This window comes from Sardina pilchardus, chromosome 4, assembly GCF_963854185.1.
Source record: "Sardina pilchardus chromosome 4, fSarPil1.1, whole genome shotgun sequence".
NCBI lineage: Eukaryota > Metazoa > Chordata > Actinopteri > Clupeiformes > Clupeidae > Sardina > Sardina pilchardus.
Window position 1 is genome coordinate 28,009,578 of NC_084997.1, and position 20,788 is coordinate 28,030,365.

The 20,788-nt window shown below is 44.8% G+C and overlaps 1 protein-coding gene across 1 annotated transcript in view; it reads right to left on the reverse strand.

The window, feature by feature from the left end:
- Window positions 1–435: 435 nt before the first annotated feature.
- The window catches only part of cfap65 (cilia and flagella associated protein 65), a 41,911-nt gene continuing 21,558 nt past the window's right edge, over window positions 436–20,788 (reverse strand). The window contains exons 27-31 of the mRNA XM_062535092.1: window positions 5,741–5,970; window positions 5,248–5,373; window positions 1,564–1,914; window positions 1,079–1,225; window positions 436–661 (exon numbers count right to left, since the gene is read on the reverse strand). Coding sequence (XP_062391076.1) covers window positions 526–661; window positions 1,079–1,225; window positions 1,564–1,914; window positions 5,248–5,373; window positions 5,741–5,970 — 990 coding nt within the window. The 3' untranslated portion in view covers window positions 436–525. The remainder of the gene's footprint in view (window positions 662–1,078; window positions 1,226–1,563; window positions 1,915–5,247; window positions 5,374–5,740; window positions 5,971–20,788) is intronic.

A 20,788-nucleotide genomic window follows, 5' to 3' on the forward strand; every position in this document is an offset into this window, starting at 1 on the left:
ATATTCTCCTCTGTCTGCGGTTTTTAATCGCGTTGTGCTCATTTCCGGGTGTGTTTCAGAACTGAATTTAACCCTCTTATCATCTTAGATTGGATAGGAATTCGTTTGAGATTAAACTAGTCCACTCTTTGACTTTACGTTGGAGTTCATTAGTGTATCAATTATAAACGGTGTGTAGCTGATTTTTATTTTTAGTTTCATCCAACCATTAATGTGATAGTTGTTAGTTAAAAAAAAAAAAAATTGGTTGCTGTTAAAATAACCCACAATGATAGATGACTAGCCTGCATAACAGGATATTTCTAAAAAGTTTATAAAATGTAATTTAACAGTATGTATAGGCATATTATATTATTTACAAATAATAAATTCCTCATTGCTGTGTGAATAATTTATTGCAAAATCAGGAACCACATACCACAATCAGAGGGCAAATATGTCTATATTTGAATGTGTGATTGATGTGAGATTTATTGTATTTCAAACAGGGTATAAAAAGAGATATCTAAGAGATATGGTGACGTGTCACTGCAGCTGTGGTGGAGCGGAGTTGGAGGAGGCGGTGGCGGGGGGCACGTCCGACCCCTGAGTGGTCCTGGGGAGACCCTGGGGGTCCTTGACCGTACCTCTGGAGATCCTCCGCGAGCTGACGCTGCGCTTCCTTCAGGGAGGGGGAAGCACAACAGCACAGAACAGGCACTGACCACATGTTATGTAGATGCTGCAGTGCACACGTCACGCTCATACAGAGACACTGCACACCTGTACATGCACACACACAGCTGGAGAAAACTGCCATAAAGGCTAGAGATTCTCTCTCTCTCTCTCTCTCTCTCTCTCTCTCTCTCTCTCTCTCTCTCTCTCTCTCTCTCTCTCTCTCTCTCTCTCTCTCTCACACACACACACACACACACACACACACACACACACACACACACACACACTCACACACACACACACACACACACATGTATTGCCACCTTCAATATGACATGGGCTAGCATGATAAAAAATAAGGTATTAACCATGTAAAACACTGTACTCATTGTTGCCCTCTATTACACACACACACACACACCTGTGGGAGGAGGGCGGAGTGACAGGAGGGAGGGCGATGATGCGCGGTCGTGCGGTGAGCACCAGCTCCCCGAGAAAGGCCTCCGTCATCAGGTTCTGCAGCGTGTTCAACAACACGTCCTCCACCAGGTCACCAAACTCAGGAAGCCTGACACACACACACACACACACACACACACACACACACACACACACACACACACACACACACACACACACACACACACACACACACACACACACACACACACACACACACACGCACGCACGCACGCACGCACACACGCACGCACGCACACAGACACACACACACACACACACACACACACACACACACTCACACGCACGCATGCACGCACGCACACACACACACACACACTTAGACAAATAATCTGAGCAAATAGCTCAGATCCCAGATCCCAGCAAATACATATTAAATAGTTAGTAATAATAGTAATAACAACAATTATATATAATTGTGTCCACCTGCGTATCGCTTCCTCCATTTTCCGCTGCTGTTCCTCCCGCAGTGCATTCTGGGAATCCTCCTCCGCCTGCTCCGTGGCGACCCTGGGGGAGGAGTCAGGCTGCCACTGCACAAGTGGTGTCGGAGGGGGCACGCTGGCCTCCGTGACCTCTGACCTCTCGTCCCTCATGCTGCAGCGGGCAGGCGGGCGTCGGGACCCAGGGGAGGCCTCGCGGGGAGGAAGAGGAGGAGGTGGTGGAGGAGGAAGAGGAGGAGATGGGGGGAGGGGCTGGAGTTGGGTGAAGTAGGGCAAGGGCTCGTCGCGGTCATTCAGCACCGTCGCGTGGAACTGGGGGTCGTCCAGCAGGCTCCTGAGGTCAGGAAATGGATGGTGTGAGAAAATAAGGAGGTGAGTGTATAACCATAAAGACACACCCACTTATAGTCTGTGCTGCCATAGCCAACAGCATTGCACTGGGCATTCACTTTGTCGCTCCCAGGAGCTGGGAGAATGTCACAGTATCCCAGAAAAGTGTGAGCGTGTGTGTGTGATGTGTCACTATTTACTGTGTGATTGGAACGTTTCACCATCTTCAGTTCTCAGTCTCTAGCTATAGTGCCCAACCAGTGCTAACACAGACTCCATAGCCACCATTCACTAACTGTTGGAGGACATTCACTCAATTAATTTTTTCTGTAGCTAAAGTGTCCTCTGCAACTGTGACAGATCAAAAACATTTGCAGTGAAAGGTCTGTTTGACTTCTTGTGTCTATTTAGGCTGCAGTATTCTACATTTGTTTTTTATAATTTATTATTTTATAGAATAAATTATGTTTTTTTGTGATTTGTCAAAATCCTCTTTTGAGGATAGTCACACACCACTACCAAACTAAAAAAACAGGATTTGTTTGCTCTTAATCATTTGTACTTTATTAATGACTTGTCAGCATCAAGGCAATTGAATTTGTATAGCACATGTCACACACAGGAGTTATTCAATGTGCTCATCATCATCATGTAGCATCAGCATCATGTTGAGTAGTGTGTTCCATTCAGAGAGGAAAGAGCAGGAAGCCACTGAAGGTGCTAGGATTATTAGTATCATCATAGAGCCTGTGGCCTGCAGGGACTCGCATGTTAACTACATCTCCTTCCTCCAGCTGCAGAGTAGCACCACTGGACAGATAGGTGGCCTGTCCATCATTATCATACTCCCACAAATGAATGATCTGCTCTCCATGCTTACACATAACGATACGCATAGTGCGTGTATATAGGTTATCCCTGACAGTGAATCTGAAGTAGTAGACTCCCCTGACTGGAGCTGTGAAGAAGCCTGTTGTGCTGCTGTAGGCCTGTCCAACATCGGTGATGATTTTAGTGAAGACCAAGTTCAAGTCAGCGCTCCCAGCATTTATGTACCCTGAAATACCCAGTGCTGCTGAGAATGCCACCTTGGGTTGCTCTGTGATCTCTTTCTCCAGATTCACTACATCAGTCTCAGAAGCTGCCAGTCTGGTCTTCACTGATGTCATCTCTGCTGCAGTCTCCATCTTCAGATTCTCCATCTCAGTCTCACTGGCAGACAGTCTGATCTCTTGCGCTACAGTTTCCATCTTCAGATTCATCATCTCTGTGTCTTGTGCTGCATCTGCCTTGATCAGGTTTATCACTTCAGTCTTCATAGTGGTCAGCTCTGTCTCTTGTGCCGCCTTTTCCATCTTCAGATTCTCTATCTCAGTTTTCATAGTGATCAGGTCTGTGTAAAGAGTATCCACTTTAGTCTCACTGGCCACCAGTGTCTCTTTCATGATGGCCAGCTCTGTCTCCTGAGCAATGTTCTCATCTCCCATTGTGTCCAGCAGTGATTTGGTGTTCTGTAGCTCATTCTGGGTGACAGTCAGCAGCACTCTCTGTTCCATCACCATGTCTCTGAGTTCCCGGAGCTCTGCATATATATCTACTTGCTCAGTAACCGCAGCAGTAGCAGCACTAATGCTCTGGCTTTCTGTCTGGACTTCAGTCTGGGTGCTCTGAGTCTGAGCTCCACACATGGAGAACAGCAGCACCAGCAGTGGGATGACGGTCTTCATCTTTATTACAACTCTCTTACACAGTAGTAGCATCAGTGGTAATAATAGTAGTAGTAATTGTTATTGTGGTGATGGTAGTAGTAGTAGTAGTAGTAGTAGTAGTAGTAGTAGTAGTAGTAGTGCTGGAAGAAGTATGTGAGTGTTCCTCCTGAAACACCCTCTTTTATACACCTCAGTTGCTTCTTATGCAAGAACATAATTTTGCAGCTAAATAAAGTCCAAGGACACTGATCAGAGTTAGAAATAGTAGATATTATTTTCCAGCACATGTCTGTGTACTCAGCGTTGTGGGAAAGTACAACCTGTCACCCATCACGGAGGACAGGACAGAAAGGGCTTCATGTTAAAGCTTTACAACATGAGTTCAGGAGTCTGTAGTCTAATCATTCTGTGCATAATCCTTTGAAATTATAAAAAAAAAATAAGAATGAATAAATGAAACCCAAATGTTTACATCCGCGTGACCCACTTCTAGTCAGGATTCAGACTGCGCCTGCCAATATGTCAGTCATTTGTCCAAATTGAGACACGTGTGTGTGTGTGTGTGTGTGTGTGTGTGTGTGTGTGTGTGTGTGTGTGTGTGTGTGTGTGTGTGTGTGTGTGTGTGTGTGTGTGTGTGTGTGTGTGTGTGTGTGTGTGGGTGTGTGTATGAGTGTGTGTGTGTGGAGAATACTACAGGGAGGAGGGTGCTTGGTCTCAAAAACGCAAAGCTGCTGCCAAATACACTGATTACGCTGTTGCGTTATCAGGAAACACACTTTGGCCCTGACCAGGACTAGAGAGTAGGTGTAACAGAAGGGTCTCCCCATGAAGGATATTATATCAAATTTAGCAGACACTTTTTTATCCAAAGTGACTTACATATGTCAACTATATTACAAGGGGTTACATTGTCCCCATAGCAACTTGGGGTTATGTGCCGCGCTCAAGGGCACAACGGTGGAATTGAACCAACAGATCATCCCACCATTACACAGTGCTCACATACACAATGCATTTTTACAATTTATCTTTCAAGGCAAGTACAGCACAAATGATTGTAATTGCAAAGTCTAAAAAATGGTAAAAGTGAGAAATCACTTTTCCCCACAAATCAAAGCCCATTTTACCCATCGACAGTGAGATGCCTGGGAATGGCTGGGAAGTGTGTCACGGGCACTATCAGCAGACAGTGCTGATCACACACCAGAAATGAGAGAGAGAGAGGGATGGAGAGAGAGAGAGAAAAAGGGATGGAGAGATAGAGAGAGAGAAAAAGTATAATCATGTAGGACAGTATAGCAGGGGCCTCATGTTAAAGACATGAGCTCAGGAGTCATTACTCTGCTTATTCTGTATAAAGAAATAACACTGTGGTGTGTGAGTGAGATATGTGTGTGTGTGTGTGTGTGTGTGTGTGTGTGTGTGTGTGTGTGTGTGTGTGTGTGTGTGTGTGTGTGTGTGTGTGTGTGTGTGTGTGTGTACAGTATGTGTGTGTGTGTGTGTGTGTGTGTGTGTGTGTGGTACCTGATGATGGAGGTGTGTGTGTGTGTGTGTGTGTGTGTGTGTGTGTGTGTGTGTGTGTGTGTGTGGTACCTGATGATGGAGGTGAGTGTGTGTGTGTGTGGTACCTGATGATGGAGGTGAGTGTGTGTGTGAGGATGTCTCTCTCCGGGCCGTGTCTGGGCAGAGGCAGGTTGGGGGTCGGTGGGCGAACTTCAGATAACTCAGAGGGCGGAGTCCTGGGCTGCTCCGAACTGTCAATCATAAACAGCAGAAAATTAGGATCACACACACACACACACACACACACACACACACACACACACACACACACACACACACACTCACACACACACACACACTCACACACACACACACACTCACACACACACACAAACAGACACACACAAACGCAAACACACACACACACACACACACACACACACACACACACACTCACTCACACTCACACTCACACTCACACTCACACTCACACTCACACTCACACTCACACTCACACTCACACTCTCTCTCTCACACACACACACACAAGCACAAACACAAACACACACACACACTCATACGAAGCCACCAGAGAGGGTGGACGAGGCGCTAGCTTGCCTGTGTATGTGGTGTGTGCTGAAGAGTGTGGGGAAGAAGGCCTGGTACTGCTCCAGGGAGTGGGAGCGGGCGCTGAGCCCCAGGTGGAGCTGTGCTGGGCGGGGAGGGGCCGGTCTCGCCCACACCTCAGGGGCCTCCCGCCGGGCACGCCGCTCCGCACGGCTGGGTCTGCCCTCGTACGGCCCGCCAGCCAGCACACGACTGCTGATGATCCGGATGGGAGGCAGCGTCTGAGGAGAGCAGACAGACAGACAGACAGAGAGACAGACAGATGGACACACAGACAGACACAGAGAGACAGACATACAGATGGACATACAGACACAGAGAGACACACAGACAGACAGACAGATGGACACACAGACAGACACAGAAAGAAGGACATACAGACACACAGACAGACACAGAAAAACACACAGACAGACAGACAGACAGACACAGAGAGACATACAGACAGACACAAAGACACAGACAGACAGACAGACAGATAGGAGGGAGAGGAGGAGAACAAAACATAAGAAATACTGTAGTAGTAGAACAATTAGCTGTAGAACAAAAATAATTTCAGAATATAGCCGCAAGCGGCGATGGCGGGCCCGAGCACCTGCGGTGCGGACCCGTGACATTTGCGGAATCTAACAAAGCAACACGTACTTGTTGGTGGGCATGTGCATGAGCAACACACATGCCCACCAAATTTGGTTAATTTTCATCAATGTATGTGTCAACCACAACAGAAAACAAGCTAGGTGGCGCTATAGAGTCCCAAAGCCACACCCAAGGCCAGAGCTCTGTCTCTGACTAGTGGCAGCAATAACACACAAGCGTACCTAATTGTTGTGTATGTGTCAACAATAATAGACAATGTGCTAGGTGGCGCTATAGAGTCCCTAAGCCTCACCCTAGGCCAGAGCTCTATCCCTGACAAGCAGTAGCAATAGCACACATGCCCACCAAATGTGGTTCATTTTCGTGAATGTGTCAACCATAATAGACAATGTGCTAGGTGGCGCTATAGAGTCCCTAAGCCACACCCTAGGCCAGAGCTCTATCCCTGACTAGCGGTAGCAATAACACACATGCCCACCAAATGTGGTTCATTTTCGTGAATGTATCAACCACAACAGACAATGCGCTAGGTGGCACTATAGAGTCCCTAAGCCACACCCTAGGCCAGAGCTCTGTTTCTGACTTGCGGCAGTAATAACACACAAGCTCACCAAATTTGATTCATTTTCGTGAATGTATATGTCAACCACAATAGGCAACACACTAGGTGGCGTTATAGAGTCCCTAAGCCACACCCTCGGCCAGAGCTCTGTCTCTGAATAGCTATAGCAAAACATATGCCCACCAAATTTGGTTCATTTTCGTGAATGTACGTGTCAACCACAACAGACAATGCGCTAGGTGGCGCTATGGAGTCCCTAAGCCACACCCGAGGCCAGAGCTCTGTCTTTATCTAGCGGCATCAATAACACTCAAGCCCATCAAATGTGGTTCATTTTTGTGAATGTTTGTGTCAACCACAACAAACAATGCTCTAGGTGGCGCTATAGAGTCCCTAAGTCAGACCTTTGGCCAGAGCTCTGTCTCTGACTAGCAATAGGAATAACACACAAGCCCATCAAATTTGGTTAATTTTCGTGAATGTACGTGTCAACCACAACAGGCAATGTGCTAGGTGGCGCTATAGAGTCCCTAAGCCACACCCGAGGCCAGAGCTCTGTCTCTGACTAGCAAAAACAATAACACACGAGCCCAACAAATTTGGTTAATTTTTGTGAATGTTTGTGTCAACCACAACAGACAATGCGCTAGGTGGCGCTATAGAGTCCTTAAGCCACACCCTAGGCCAAAGCTCTGTCCCTGACTACCGATAGCAATAACACACAAGTCCACCAAATTTGGTTCATTTTCGTGAATGTATGTGTCAACCACAACAGACAACGCACTAGGTGGCGCTATAGAGTCCCTATGCCACACCCTAGGCCAAAGCTCTGTCTCTGACTAGCCATAGCAATAACACACAAGTCCACCAAATTTGGTTCATTTTCGGGAATGTTTGTGTCAACCACAACAGATAACGTGCTGCTAGGTGGCGCTATAGAGTCCCTAAGCCACACCCTAGGCCAAAGCTCTGTCTCTGACTAGCCATAGCAATAACACACAAGTCCACCAAATTTGGTTCATTTTCATGAATGTTTGTGTCAACCACAACAGATAACGTGCTGCTAGGTGGCGCTGTGGAGTCCCAAAGCCACACCTTAGGCCAGAGCTCTGTCTCTGACTACCAAAAGCAATTCCACATGTAGCTGCCAAATTACATCCAATTCATAGCCTTTTTTCTTTCTATAACACCAACTTCCTGTTTCTTAATAAAACGCCATAATTCAAACCTTCGCCATTTCAATATACTTCAAAAATTCAAAAATCTGGTCGCAATTCCTCTCGGGCAACCCCTCAAGATCATTTTAGTGCTTATATGACATGATTTCGATAAACCGTCTAGGAGAAGTATTTCAAAATAAGTGATGTGCAAAAATCATAATCATAATCATAACTCAAATTCGTCTAAGATTCACTATATAGTTTAAATGTAAAACTTGTTCAGAATAATACAACACACATGTCCACCAAATTTGGTTAATTTCCGTGAATGTATGTGTCAACCACAACAGACAGTGCGGTAGGTGGCGCTATAGAGTCCCTGAGCCACACCCTAGGCCAGAGGTCTGTCTCTCAGTAGAGGCATCAATTCTACAGGTAGCTGCCAAATTTCAGGAGTTTTAGAGCATGCCAAGTTGGTGAAAAAGGGCAAAAAAGTTAAGGGTAAGAGGAATAGAAGTATAATAATAATAATAAATATAGCCGCAAGCGGCGATGGCGGGCCCGAGCACCTGCGGTGCGGACCCGTGACATTTGCGGAATCTAACAAAGCAACACGTACTTGTTGGTGGGCATGTGCATGAGCAACACACATGCCCACCAAATTTGGTTAATTTTCATCAATGTATGTGTCAACCACAACAGAAAACAAGCTAGGTGGCGCTATAGAGTCCCAAAGCCACACCCAAGGCCAGAGCTCTGTCTCTGACTAGTGGCAGCAATAACACACAAGCGTACCTAATTGTTGTGTATGTGTCAACAATAATAGACAATGTGCTAGGTGGCGCTATAGAGTCCCTAAGCCTCACCCTAGGCCAGAGCTCTATCCCTGACAAGCAGTAGCAATAGCACACATGCCCACCAAATGTGGTTCATTTTCGTGAATGTGTCAACCATAATAGACAATGTGCTAGGTGGCGCTATAGAGTCCCTAAGCCACACCCTAGGCCAGAGCTCTATCCCTGACTAGCGGTAGCAATAACACACATGCCCACCAAATGTGGTTCATTTTCGTGAATGTATCAACCACAACAGACAATGCGCTAGGTGGCACTATAGAGTCCCTAAGCCACACCCTAGGCCAGAGCTCTGTTTCTGACTTGCGGCAGTAATAACACACAAGCTCACCAAATTTGATTCATTTTCGTGAATGTATATGTCAACCACAATAGGCAACACACTAGGTGGCGTTATAGAGTCCCTAAGCCACACCCTCGGCCAGAGCTCTGTCTCTGAATAGCTATAGCAAAACATATGCCCACCAAATTTGGTTCATTTTCGTGAATGTACGTGTCAACCACAACAGACAATGCGCTAGGTGGCGCTATGGAGTCCCTAAGCCACACCCGAGGCCAGAGCTCTGTCTTTATCTAGCGGCATCAATAACACTCAAGCCCATCAAATGTGGTTCATTTTTGTGAATGTTTGTGTCAACCACAACAAACAATGCTCTAGGTGGCGCTATAGAGTCCCTAAGTCAGACCTTTGGCCAGAGCTCTGTCTCTGACTAGCAATAGGAATAACACACAAGCCCATCAAATTTGGTTAATTTTCGTGAATGTACGTGTCAACCACAACAGGCAATGTGCTAGGTGGCGCTATAGAGTCCCTAAGCCACACCCGAGGCCAGAGCTCTGTCTCTGACTAGCAAAAACAATAACACACGAGCCCAACAAATTTGGTTAATTTTTGTGAATGTTTGTGTCAACCACAACAGACAATGCGCTAGGTGGCGCTATAGAGTCCTTAAGCCACACCCTAGGCCAAAGCTCTGTCCCTGACTACCGATAGCAATAACACACAAGTCCACCAAATTTGGTTCATTTTCGTGAATGTATGTGTCAACCACAACAGACAACGCACTAGGTGGCGCTATAGAGTCCCTATGCCACACCCTAGGCCAAAGCTCTGTCTCTGACTAGCCATAGCAATAACACACAAGTCCACCAAATTTGGTTCATTTTCGGGAATGTTTGTGTCAACCACAACAGATAACGTGCTGCTAGGTGGCGCTATAGAGTCCCTAAGCCACACCCTAGGCCAAAGCTCTGTCTCTGACTAGCCATAGCAATAACACACAAGTCCACCAAATTTGGTTCATTTTCATGAATGTTTGTGTCAACCACAACAGATAACGTGCTGCTAGGTGGCGCTGTGGAGTCCCAAAGCCACACCTTAGGCCAGAGCTCTGTCTCTGACTACCAAAAGCAATTCCACATGTAGCTGCCAAATTACATCCAATTCATAGCCTTTTTTCTTTCTATAACACCAACTTCCTGTTTCTTAATAAAACGCCATAATTCAAACCTTCGCCATTTCAATATACTTCAAAAATTCAAAAATCTGGTCGCAATTCCTCTCGGGCAACCCCTCAAGATCATTTTAGTGCTTATATGACATGATTTCGATAAACCGTCTAGGAGAAGTATTTCAAAATAAGTGATGTGCAAAAATCATAATCATAATCATAACTCAAATTCGTCTAAGATTCACTATATAGTTTAAATGTAAAACTTGTTCAGAATAATACAACACACATGTCCACCAAATTTGGTTAATTTCCGTGAATGTATGTGTCAACCACAACAGACAGTGCGGTAGGTGGCGCTATAGAGTCCCTGAGCCACACCCTAGGCCAGAGGTCTGTCTCTCAGTAGAGGCATCAATTCTACAGGTAGCTGCCAAATTTCAGGAGTTTTAGAGCATGCCAAGTTGGTGAAAAAGGGCAAAAAAGTTAAGGGTAAGAGGAATAGAAGTATAATAATAATAATAAATATAGCCGCAAGCGGCGATGGCGGGCCCGAGCACCTGCGGTGCGGAGACCTGTGACATTTCGGAATCTAACAAATCAACATGTGCGTGTTGGTGGGCATGTGCATGAGCAACACACATGCCCATTAAATTTGGTCAATTTTCCTGAATGTATGTGTCAACCACAACAGACAACACGCTAGGTGGCGCTATAGAGTCCCTAAGCCACACCCCAGGCCAGAGCTCTATCTCTGACTATCGATATCAATAACGCACAAGCCCACCAAATTTGGTTCATTTTCGTGAATGTGTGTGTCAACCACAACAGACAATGCACTAGGTGGCGTTATACAGTCCCTAAGACACCCTTGGCCAGAGCGCAGTCTCTGAATAGCTATAGCAATAACACACATGCCCACCAAATTTGGTTCATTTTCGTGAATGTATGTGTCAACCACAACAGACAATGCGCTAGGTGGCACTCTAGAGTCCCTAAGCCACACTCTAAGCCAGAGCTCTGTCTCTGACTAGTGGTAGCAATAACACACAAGCCCACTAAATTTGGTTCATTTTCATGAATATATGAGTCAACCACAGTACACAACGCTCTACGTGGCACTATAGAGCCCCTAAGCCACACCCTAGGCCAGAGCTCTATCTCTGTATCCATATTTGTAGTTCAAATTTGAGATGATAACCAGTGTGTTGATATGGTGTACTGTAAATCATGCATCTGTAAGGCTTACATCAATATCTTTGCTTCAGATCATTGAATTCATAAAACCTGTTGCTGTTTTTAATGTGTGTGTGTGTGTGTCTTGATGTAAACAAAACGTAACTAAGTCATGATTGTTTGACTTTTCTGTATTCTAGTTATTACATGCTATTCCAACCAAGCATTTTTGTGAGGATAAGAACCACTTTAGTTGTGGACAGGTCGGGGATTGAACCAACAACCCTCCAGTCACAAGCCCCAAGCCCTAACCAGTAGGCCATGGCTGCCTCAAGGGGTGTGTGTGTGTGTGTGTGTGTGTGTGTGTGTGTGTGTGTGTGTGTGTGTGTGTGTGTGTGTGTGTGTGTGTGTGTGTGTGTGTGTGTGTGTGTGTGTGTGTGTGTGTGTGTGTGTGTGTGTGTGTGTGTGTGTGTGTGTGTGTGTGTGTGTGTGTGTGTGTGTGTGTGTGTGTGTGTGTTTGTGTGTGTGTGTCTCTGTGTGTGTGTGTGTGTGTATCTGTGTGTCTGTGTCTGTGTCTGTGTCTGAGTCTCTGTGTGGAAAGCGGGGGAGGTTAGAGAGACATCCAGCTGGGAGAGAGGGGAGGGGTGGGAAGAACTGTGGGGGGAGGGAAACAGACTAGAGTGGGTGAGCCACAGTGAGGGAGCAAGACCATGCGCGGCTAGGAACAGAGACCTATAAAAACCTAATAAACCTAAATATCTCACTTTCTGTTAACATGGTTGAAATCAAAATTGCAGCATAGGTTGATATGATTATAATTATTCATCAACTCGCTTCAAAATATTTTAGCTAAAACTGTGTCCACCACAATCATTAATGTGCTTTTAAAAAACACAAACAACACCAAATGCAAAACTTTGTATATGACTGTCACTACAAACACACTTACTAATACTCCATCAAATTTCATCCAAATTAGTCACTGTTTTCTGCCTATAACACCAACTTTTTGTTTCTTTTATAAGACACCTAGATTCAAACCTTCGCCATTTCAATATACTTTTGAAATTCAAAAATCTGGTCGCAATTCCTCTCAGGCAACCCCTCAAGATCATTTTAGTGCTTAAATGACATAATTTCGATAAACCGTCTAGGAGAAGTATTTCAAAATACATGATGTGCAAAAATCAGACAATCTCACATAATTCAAATTCTTCTAAGATTCACTATATAGTTTAAATGGAAAACTTGTTCAGAATAATACAACACACATGTCCACCAAATTTGGTTCATTTCCGTGAATGTATTTGTCAACCACAACAGACAGTGCGGTAGGTGGCGCTATAGAGTCCCTGAGCCACACCCTAGGCCAGAGGTCTGTCTCTCAGTAGAGGCATCAATTCTACAGGTAGCTGCCAAATTTCAAGAGTTTTAGAGCATGCCAAGTTGGTGAAAAAGGGCAAAAAAGTTAAGGGTAAGAGGAATAGAAGTATAATAATAATAATAATAATAATAATAATAATAATCTGAGCAAAAACAATAGGGCCTTGCACCTACGGTGCAGCCACTTTCAGTGGCCGCACCTCGGTGCTCGGGCCCTAAATATAGCCGCAAGCGGCGATGGCGGGCCCGAGCACCTGCGGTGCGGAGACCTGTGACATTTCGGAATCTAACAAAGCAACATGTGCGTGTTGGTGGGCATGTGCATGAGCAACACACATGCCCACCAAATTTGGTCAATTTTCCTGAATGTATGTGTCAACCACAACAGACAACACGCTAGTCGGCGCTATAGAGTCCTTAAGCCACACCCTAGGCCAGAGCTCTATCTCTGACTATCCATATCAATAACGCACAAGCCCACCAAATTTGGTTCATTTTCGTGTATGTGTGTGTCAACCACAACAGACAATGCGCTAGGTGGCGCTATACAGTCCCTAAGACACCCTTGGCCAGAGCGCTGTCTCTGAATAGCTATAGCAATAACACAAATGCCCACCAAATTTGGTTCTTTTCGTGAATGTATGTGTCAACCACAACAGACAATGCGCTAGGTGGCGCTATACAGTCCCTAAGACACCCTTGGCCAGAGCGCTGTCTCTGAATAGCTATAGCAATAACACAAATGCCCACCAAATTTGGTTCTTTTTCGTGAATGTATGTGTCAACCACAACTGACAATGCGCTAGGTGGCGCTATGGAGTCCCTAAACCACACCCGAGGCCAGAGCTCTGTCTCTGAATAACTATAGCAATAACACACATGCCCACCAAATTTGGTTCATTTTGGTGAATGTACGTGTCAACCACAACAGAAAATGCGCTAGGTGGCGCTATGGAGTCCCTAAGCCACACCCGAGGCCAGAGCTCTGTCTTTATCTAGCGGCAGCAATAACACTCAAGCCCACCAAATGTGGTTCATTTTTGTGAATGTTTGTGTCAACCACAACAAACAATGCTCTAGGTGGCGCTATAGAGTCCCTATTTCAGACCTTTGGCCAGAGCTCTGTCTCTGACTAGCAATAGGAATAACACACAAGCCCATCAAATTTGGTTAATTTTTGTGAATGTTTGTGTCAACCACAACAGGCAATGTGCTAGGTGGCGCTATAGAGTCCCTAAGCCACACCCGAGGCCAGAGCTCTGTTTTTATCTAGCGGCAGCAATAACACACAAGCCCACCAAATCTGGTTAATTTTCGTGAATGTATGTGTCAACCACAACAGGCAATGCACTAGGTGGCGCTATAGAGTCGCTTAGCCACACCCTAGGCCAGAGCTCTGTCTCTGACTAGAGATAGCAATAACATACAAGCCCACCAAATTTGGTTCATTTTTGTGAATGTATGTGTGAACCACAACAGACAACCCGACAGAGCGTTCTTAAGCCTTCTTTAATCATTGTCTAATATTAAGGAAAGTTTAAGATCTATTAACCAAGGTGTTGCCACACACACACATGGCAAATAAGTTGCAGGATTGTGGTGCCTTCTCTCATCCTCAAGTTGGGTTATCATCTGTTGGCCTTCTTACCACCACCAGAGAGGCATGGGGGATGGGTGAGAGAGTGTGTGGGGGGTCGGTATGCAAATGAGAGGGGGGGGGGGGGGGGGCATGGGGCTAAGATAGAAAGAGAGAGAGGGAGGGAGGCAGAGGGGTCAAGGGGGAGGCCGTGTGTGTGCGTAACTCTCTGGAAAGCTTGCGCGTGTGTAATGTGTGTGCGGTTACATGTGGTTCTGTGTGTGTAACAGGACCAACATGAAGGCGTGGATGAGGAAAGATGGTAACACAGAGCCATCCTCATATGAAAACCTAAATAACTCACTTTCTGTTAATGTGCTTAAAGTCAAAATTGCAGCATAGGTTAATATGATTATTATTATTCATCAACTCGCTTCAAAATATTTTAGCTAAAACTGTGTCCACCACAATCATTAATGCACTTTTAAAAAACACAAACAACACTAAATTCAAAACTTTGTATATGACTGTCACTACAAACACACTAACTAATACTCTATTAAATTTCATCCAAATTAGTCACTGTTTTCTGCCTATAACACCAACTTTTTGTTCCTTTTATAAGACACCTAGGTTCAAACCTTCGCCATTTCGATATACTTTTGAAATTCAAAAATCTGTTCGCAATTTCTCTTGGGCAACCCCTCAAGATCATTTTACTGCTAAAATGACATGATTTCGACAAACCGTCTAGGAGAAGTGTTTCAAAATACATGATGTGCAAAAATCAGAAAATCTCACATAATTCAAATTCTTTTAATATTTACTATATAGTTTCAATGTAAAAGTTGTTCGGATTAATACAACACACATGCCCACCAAATTTGGTTTATTTTCGTGCATGTTTGTGTCAAACACTACAGAAATCGCTCTAGGTGGCGCTATAGAGTCCCTGAGCCACACCCGTGGCCAGAGCTCTGTCTCTGAGTAGCGACGGTAATTCCACATGTAGCTACCAAATTACAAGAGTTTTGGAGCATGCCAAGTTGGTGAAAAAGGGCCGCACGGGCTAAGAGGAAAAGAGAATAATAAGAATAATAATAATAAGAATAATCTGAGCAAAAACAATAGGGCCTTGCACCTACGGTGCAGCCGCTGCTACAGCGGCCGCACCTCGGTGCTCGGGCCCTAAATATAGCCGCAAGCGGCGATGGCGGGCCCGAGCACCTGCGGTGCGGAGACCTGTGACATTTCGGAATCTAACAAAGCAACATGAGGCGTGTTGGTGGGCATGTGCATGAGCAACACACATGGCCACCAAATTTGGTCAATTTTCTTGAATGTATGTGTCAACCACAACAGACAACGCGCTAGGTGGCGCTATAGAGTCCCTAAGCCACACCCTAGGCCAGAGCTGTTTTTCACTAGCGGCAGTAATAACACACAAGCTCATGAAATTTGATTCATTTTTGTGAATGTAAATGTCAACCCAAAACGGCTAACACGCTAGGTGGCGCTATAGAGTCCCTAAGCCACACCCTCAATAGCGATCGCAATAACACATGTGTCCACCAAATTTGGTTCATTTTCGTGAATGTATGTTTCAACCACAACAGACAACGCACTAGGTGGCGCTATAAAGTCCCTAAGCCACACCCTAGGCCAAAGCTCTGTCTCTGACTAGCGATAGCAATAACACATAAGTCCACCAAATTTGGTTCATTTTCATGAATGTTTGTGTCAACCACAACAGATAACGTACTACTAGGTGGCGCTATAGAGTCCCTAAGCCACACCCTAGGCCAGAGCTCTGTCTCTGACTAGCGATAGCAATAACACATAAGTCCACCAAATTTGGTTCATTTTCGTGAATGTTTGTGTCAACCACAACAGATAACGTGCTACTAGGTGGCGCTATAGAGTCCCTAAGCCACACCTTAGGCCAGAGCTCTGTCTCTGACTAGCGATAGCAAAAACACATAAATCCACCAAATTTGGTTCATTTTCGTGAATGTTTGTGTCAACCACAACAGATAACGTGCTACTAGGTGGCGCTATAGAGTCCCGAAGCCACACCTTAGGCCAGAGCTCTGTCTCTGACTAGCGATAGCAAAAACACATAAATCCACCAAATTTGGTTCATTTTCGTGAATGTTTGTGTCAACCACAACAGATAACGTGCTACTAGGTGGCGCTATAGAGTCCCGAAGCCACACCTTAGGCCAGAGCTCTGTCCCTGACTAGCAGAAGCAATTCCACATGTAGCTGCCAAATTACATCCAATTTATAACCTATTTTCTGCTTATAACACCAACTTCCTGTTTCGTAATAAGACGCCATAATTCAAACCTTCGCCATTTCGATATGCTTCGAAAATTCAAAAATCTGTTCGCAATTCCTCTCGGGCAAACCCTCAAGATCCTTTTACTGCTCATATGACATGATTTCGATAAACCGTCTAGGATAAGTGTTTCAAAATACATGATGTGCAAAAATCATAATCATAATCATAACTCAAATTTGTTTAAGATTCACTATGTAGTGTAAATGTAAAAGTTGTTTAGATTTATACAACACATCTGCCTACCAAATTTGGTTCATTTTCATGCATGCACATGTCAACCACAACAGACAGCGCGATAGGTGGTGCTATAGACCCCCTGAGCCACACCCTAGGCCAGGGCTCTGTCTCTCAGTATCAAATGCAATTCTACATATGCCTGCCAAATTACAAGAGTTTTGGAGCATGCCAAGTCAGTGAAACGGCCAAACGGGCTAAGACGAAGAGAGAATAATAATATTGTGTGTGTGTGTGTGTGAGTGTGTGAGTGAGTGAGTGAGTGAGTGAGTGAGTGAGTGAGTGAGTGAGTGAGTGACCAGGAGTCCCTAAGCCACACGCTAGGCCAGGGCTCTGTCTCAGACTAGAGGTGGCAACACACAAGGCAAAGACAAATTTTTATGAGGATTAGAACTTGGGTCTTACTCAGTCAGTCCCCAATTCAATCACAAAAATGACTTAACCTGAATAAAATCTTTATACACATGATCTTTTTTTTACCTTTTACTTTGCATCACACTGTCATTCTTGACTCTGTGTGTGTGTGTGTGTGTGTGTGTGTGTGTGTGTGTCTGTGTCTGTGTCTGTGTCTCTGTGTGGAGAGCGGGGGAGGAGAGAGAGACATCCAGCTGGGAGAGAGGGGAAAGTCTGAATAACTGTGGGGGGAAGGAAAGAAACAAGGAGGGGGAGAGTGGGTGAGCCACAGTGAGGGAGCGGCTAGGTAGTTCTGTGTGTAACACGCGCGGGCAGCAAGGAGCGGATAGGAGAGACCATAGTCATATGAAAACCTAAATAACTCACTTTCTGTTAATGTGGTTTACGTCGAAATTGCAGCATAGGTTGATATGATTATCATTATTCATCAACTCGCTTCAAAATATTTTAGCTAAAACTGTGTCCACCACAATCATTAATGCGCTTTTAAAAATCACAAACAACACCAAATTCAAAACTTTGTATATGACTGTCACTACAAACACACTAACTAATACTCCATCAAATTTCATCCAAATTAGTCACTGTTTTCTGCCTATAACACCAACTTTTTGTTCCTTTTATAAGACACCTAGGTTCAAACCTTCGCCATTTCGATATACTTTTGAAATTCAAAAATCTGTTCGCAATTTCTCTTGGGCAACCCCTCAAGATCATTTTACTGCTAAAATGACATGATTTCGACAAACCGTCTAGGAGAAGTGTTTCAAAATACATGATGTGCAAAAATCAGAAAATCTCACATAATTCAAATTCTTTTAATATTTACTATATAGTTTCAATGTAAAAGTTGTTCGGATTAATACAATACACATACCCACCAAATTTGGTTCATTTTCGTGCATGTGTGTGTCAAACACAACAGACAGCGCGGTAGGTGGCGCTATAGACCCCCTGAGCCACGCCCTAGGCCAGGGCTCTGTCTCTGAGTATCAAATGCAATTCTACATATGCCTGCCAATTTACAAGAGTTTTGGAGCATGCCAAGTTGGTGAAACGGCCAAACGGGCTAAGAGGAAGAGAGAATAATAATAATAAATATAGCCGCAAGCGGCGATGGCGGGCCCGAGCACCTGCGGTGCGGAGACCTGTGACATTTCGGAATCTAACAAAGCAACATGTGCGTGTTGGTGGGCATGTGCATGAGCAACACACATGCCCACCAAATTTGGTCAATTTTCCTGAATGTATGTGTCAACCACAACAGACAACACGCTAGTCGGCGCTATAGAGTCCTTAAGCCACACCCTAGGCCAGAGCTCTATCTCTGACTATCCATATCAATAACGCACAAGCCCACCAAATTTGGTTCATTTTCGTGTATGTGTGTGTCAACCACAACAGACAATGCGCTAGGTGGCGCTATACAGTCCCTAAGACACCCTTGGCCAGAGCGCTGTCTCTGAATAGCTATAGCAATAACACAAATGCCCACCAAATTTGGTTCTTTTCGTGAATGTATGTGTCAACCACAACAGACAATGCGCTAGGTGGCGCTATACAGTCCCTAAGACACCCTTGGCCAGAGCGCTGTCTCTGAATAGCTATAGCAATAACACAAATGCCCACCAAATTTGGTTCTTTTTCGTGAATGTATGTGTCAACCACAACTGACAATGCGCTAGGTGGCGCTATGGAGTCCCTAAACCACACCCGAGGCCAGAGCTCTGTCTCTGAATAACTATAGCAATAACACACATGCCCACCAAATTTGGTTCATTTTGGTGAATGTACGTGTCAACCACAACAGAAAATGCGCTAGGTGGCGCTATGGAGTCCCTAAGCCACACCCGAGGCCAGAGCTCTGTCTTTATCTAGCGGCAGCAATAACACTCAAGCCCACCAAATGTGGTTCATTTTTGTGAATGTTTGTGTCAACCACAACAAACAATGCTCTAGGTGGCGCTATAGAGTCCCTATTTCAGACCTTTGGCCAGAGCTCTGTCTCTGACTAGCAATAGGAATAACACACAAGCCCATCAAATTTGGTTAATTTTTGTGAATGTTTGTGTCAACCACAACAGGCAATGTGCTAGGTGGCGCTATAGAGTCCCTAAGCCACACCCGAGGCCAGAGCTCTGTTTTTATCTAGCGGCAGCAATAACACACAAGCCCACCAAATCTGGTTAATTTTCGTGAATGTATGTGTCAACCACAACAGGCAATGCACTAGGTGGCGCTATAGAGTCGCTTAGCCACACCCTAGGCCAGAGCTCTGTCTCTGACTAGAGATAGCAATAACATACAAGCCCACCAAATTTGGTTCATTTTTGTGAATGTATGTGTGAACCACAACAGACAACCCGACAGAGCGTTCTTAAGCCTTCTTTAATCATTGTCTAATATTAAGGAAAGTTTAAGATCTATTAACCAAGGTGTTGCCACACACACACATGGCAAATAAGTTGCAGGATTGTGGTGCCTTCTCTCATCCTCAAGTTGGGTTATCATCTGTTGGCCTTCTTACCACCACCAGAGAGGCATGGGGGATGGGTGAGAGAGTGTGTGGGGGGTCGGTATGCAAATGAGAGGGGGGGGGGGGGGGGGCATGGGGCTAAGATAGAAAGAGAGAGAGGGAGGGAGGCAGAGGGGTCAAGGGGGAGGCCGTGTGTGTGCGTAACTCTCTGGAAAGCTTGCGCGTGTGTAATGTGTGTGCGGTTACATGTGGTTCTGTGTGTGTAACAGGACCAACATGAAGGCGTGGATGAGGAAAGATGGTAACACAGAGCCATCCTCATATGAAAACCTAAATAACTCACTTTCTGTTAATGTGCTTAAAGTCAAAATTGCAGCATAGGTTAATATGATTATTATTATTCATCAACTCGCTTCAAAATATTTTAGCTAAAACTGTGTCCACCACAATCATTAATGCACTTTTAAAAAACACAAACAACACTAAATTCAAAACTTTGTATATGACTGTCACTACAAACACACTAACTAATACTCTATTAAATTTCATCCAAATTAGTCACTGTTTTCTGCCTATAACACCAACTTTTTGTTCCTTTTATAAGACACCTAGGTTCAAACCTTCGCCATTTCGATATACTTTTGAAATTCAAAAATCTGTTCGCAATTTCTCTTGGGCAACCCCTCAAGATCATTTTACTGCTAAAATGACATGATTTCGACAAACCGTCTAGGAGAAGTGTTTCAAAATACATGATGTGCAAAAATCAGAAAATCTCACATAATTCAAATTCTTTTAATATTTACTAT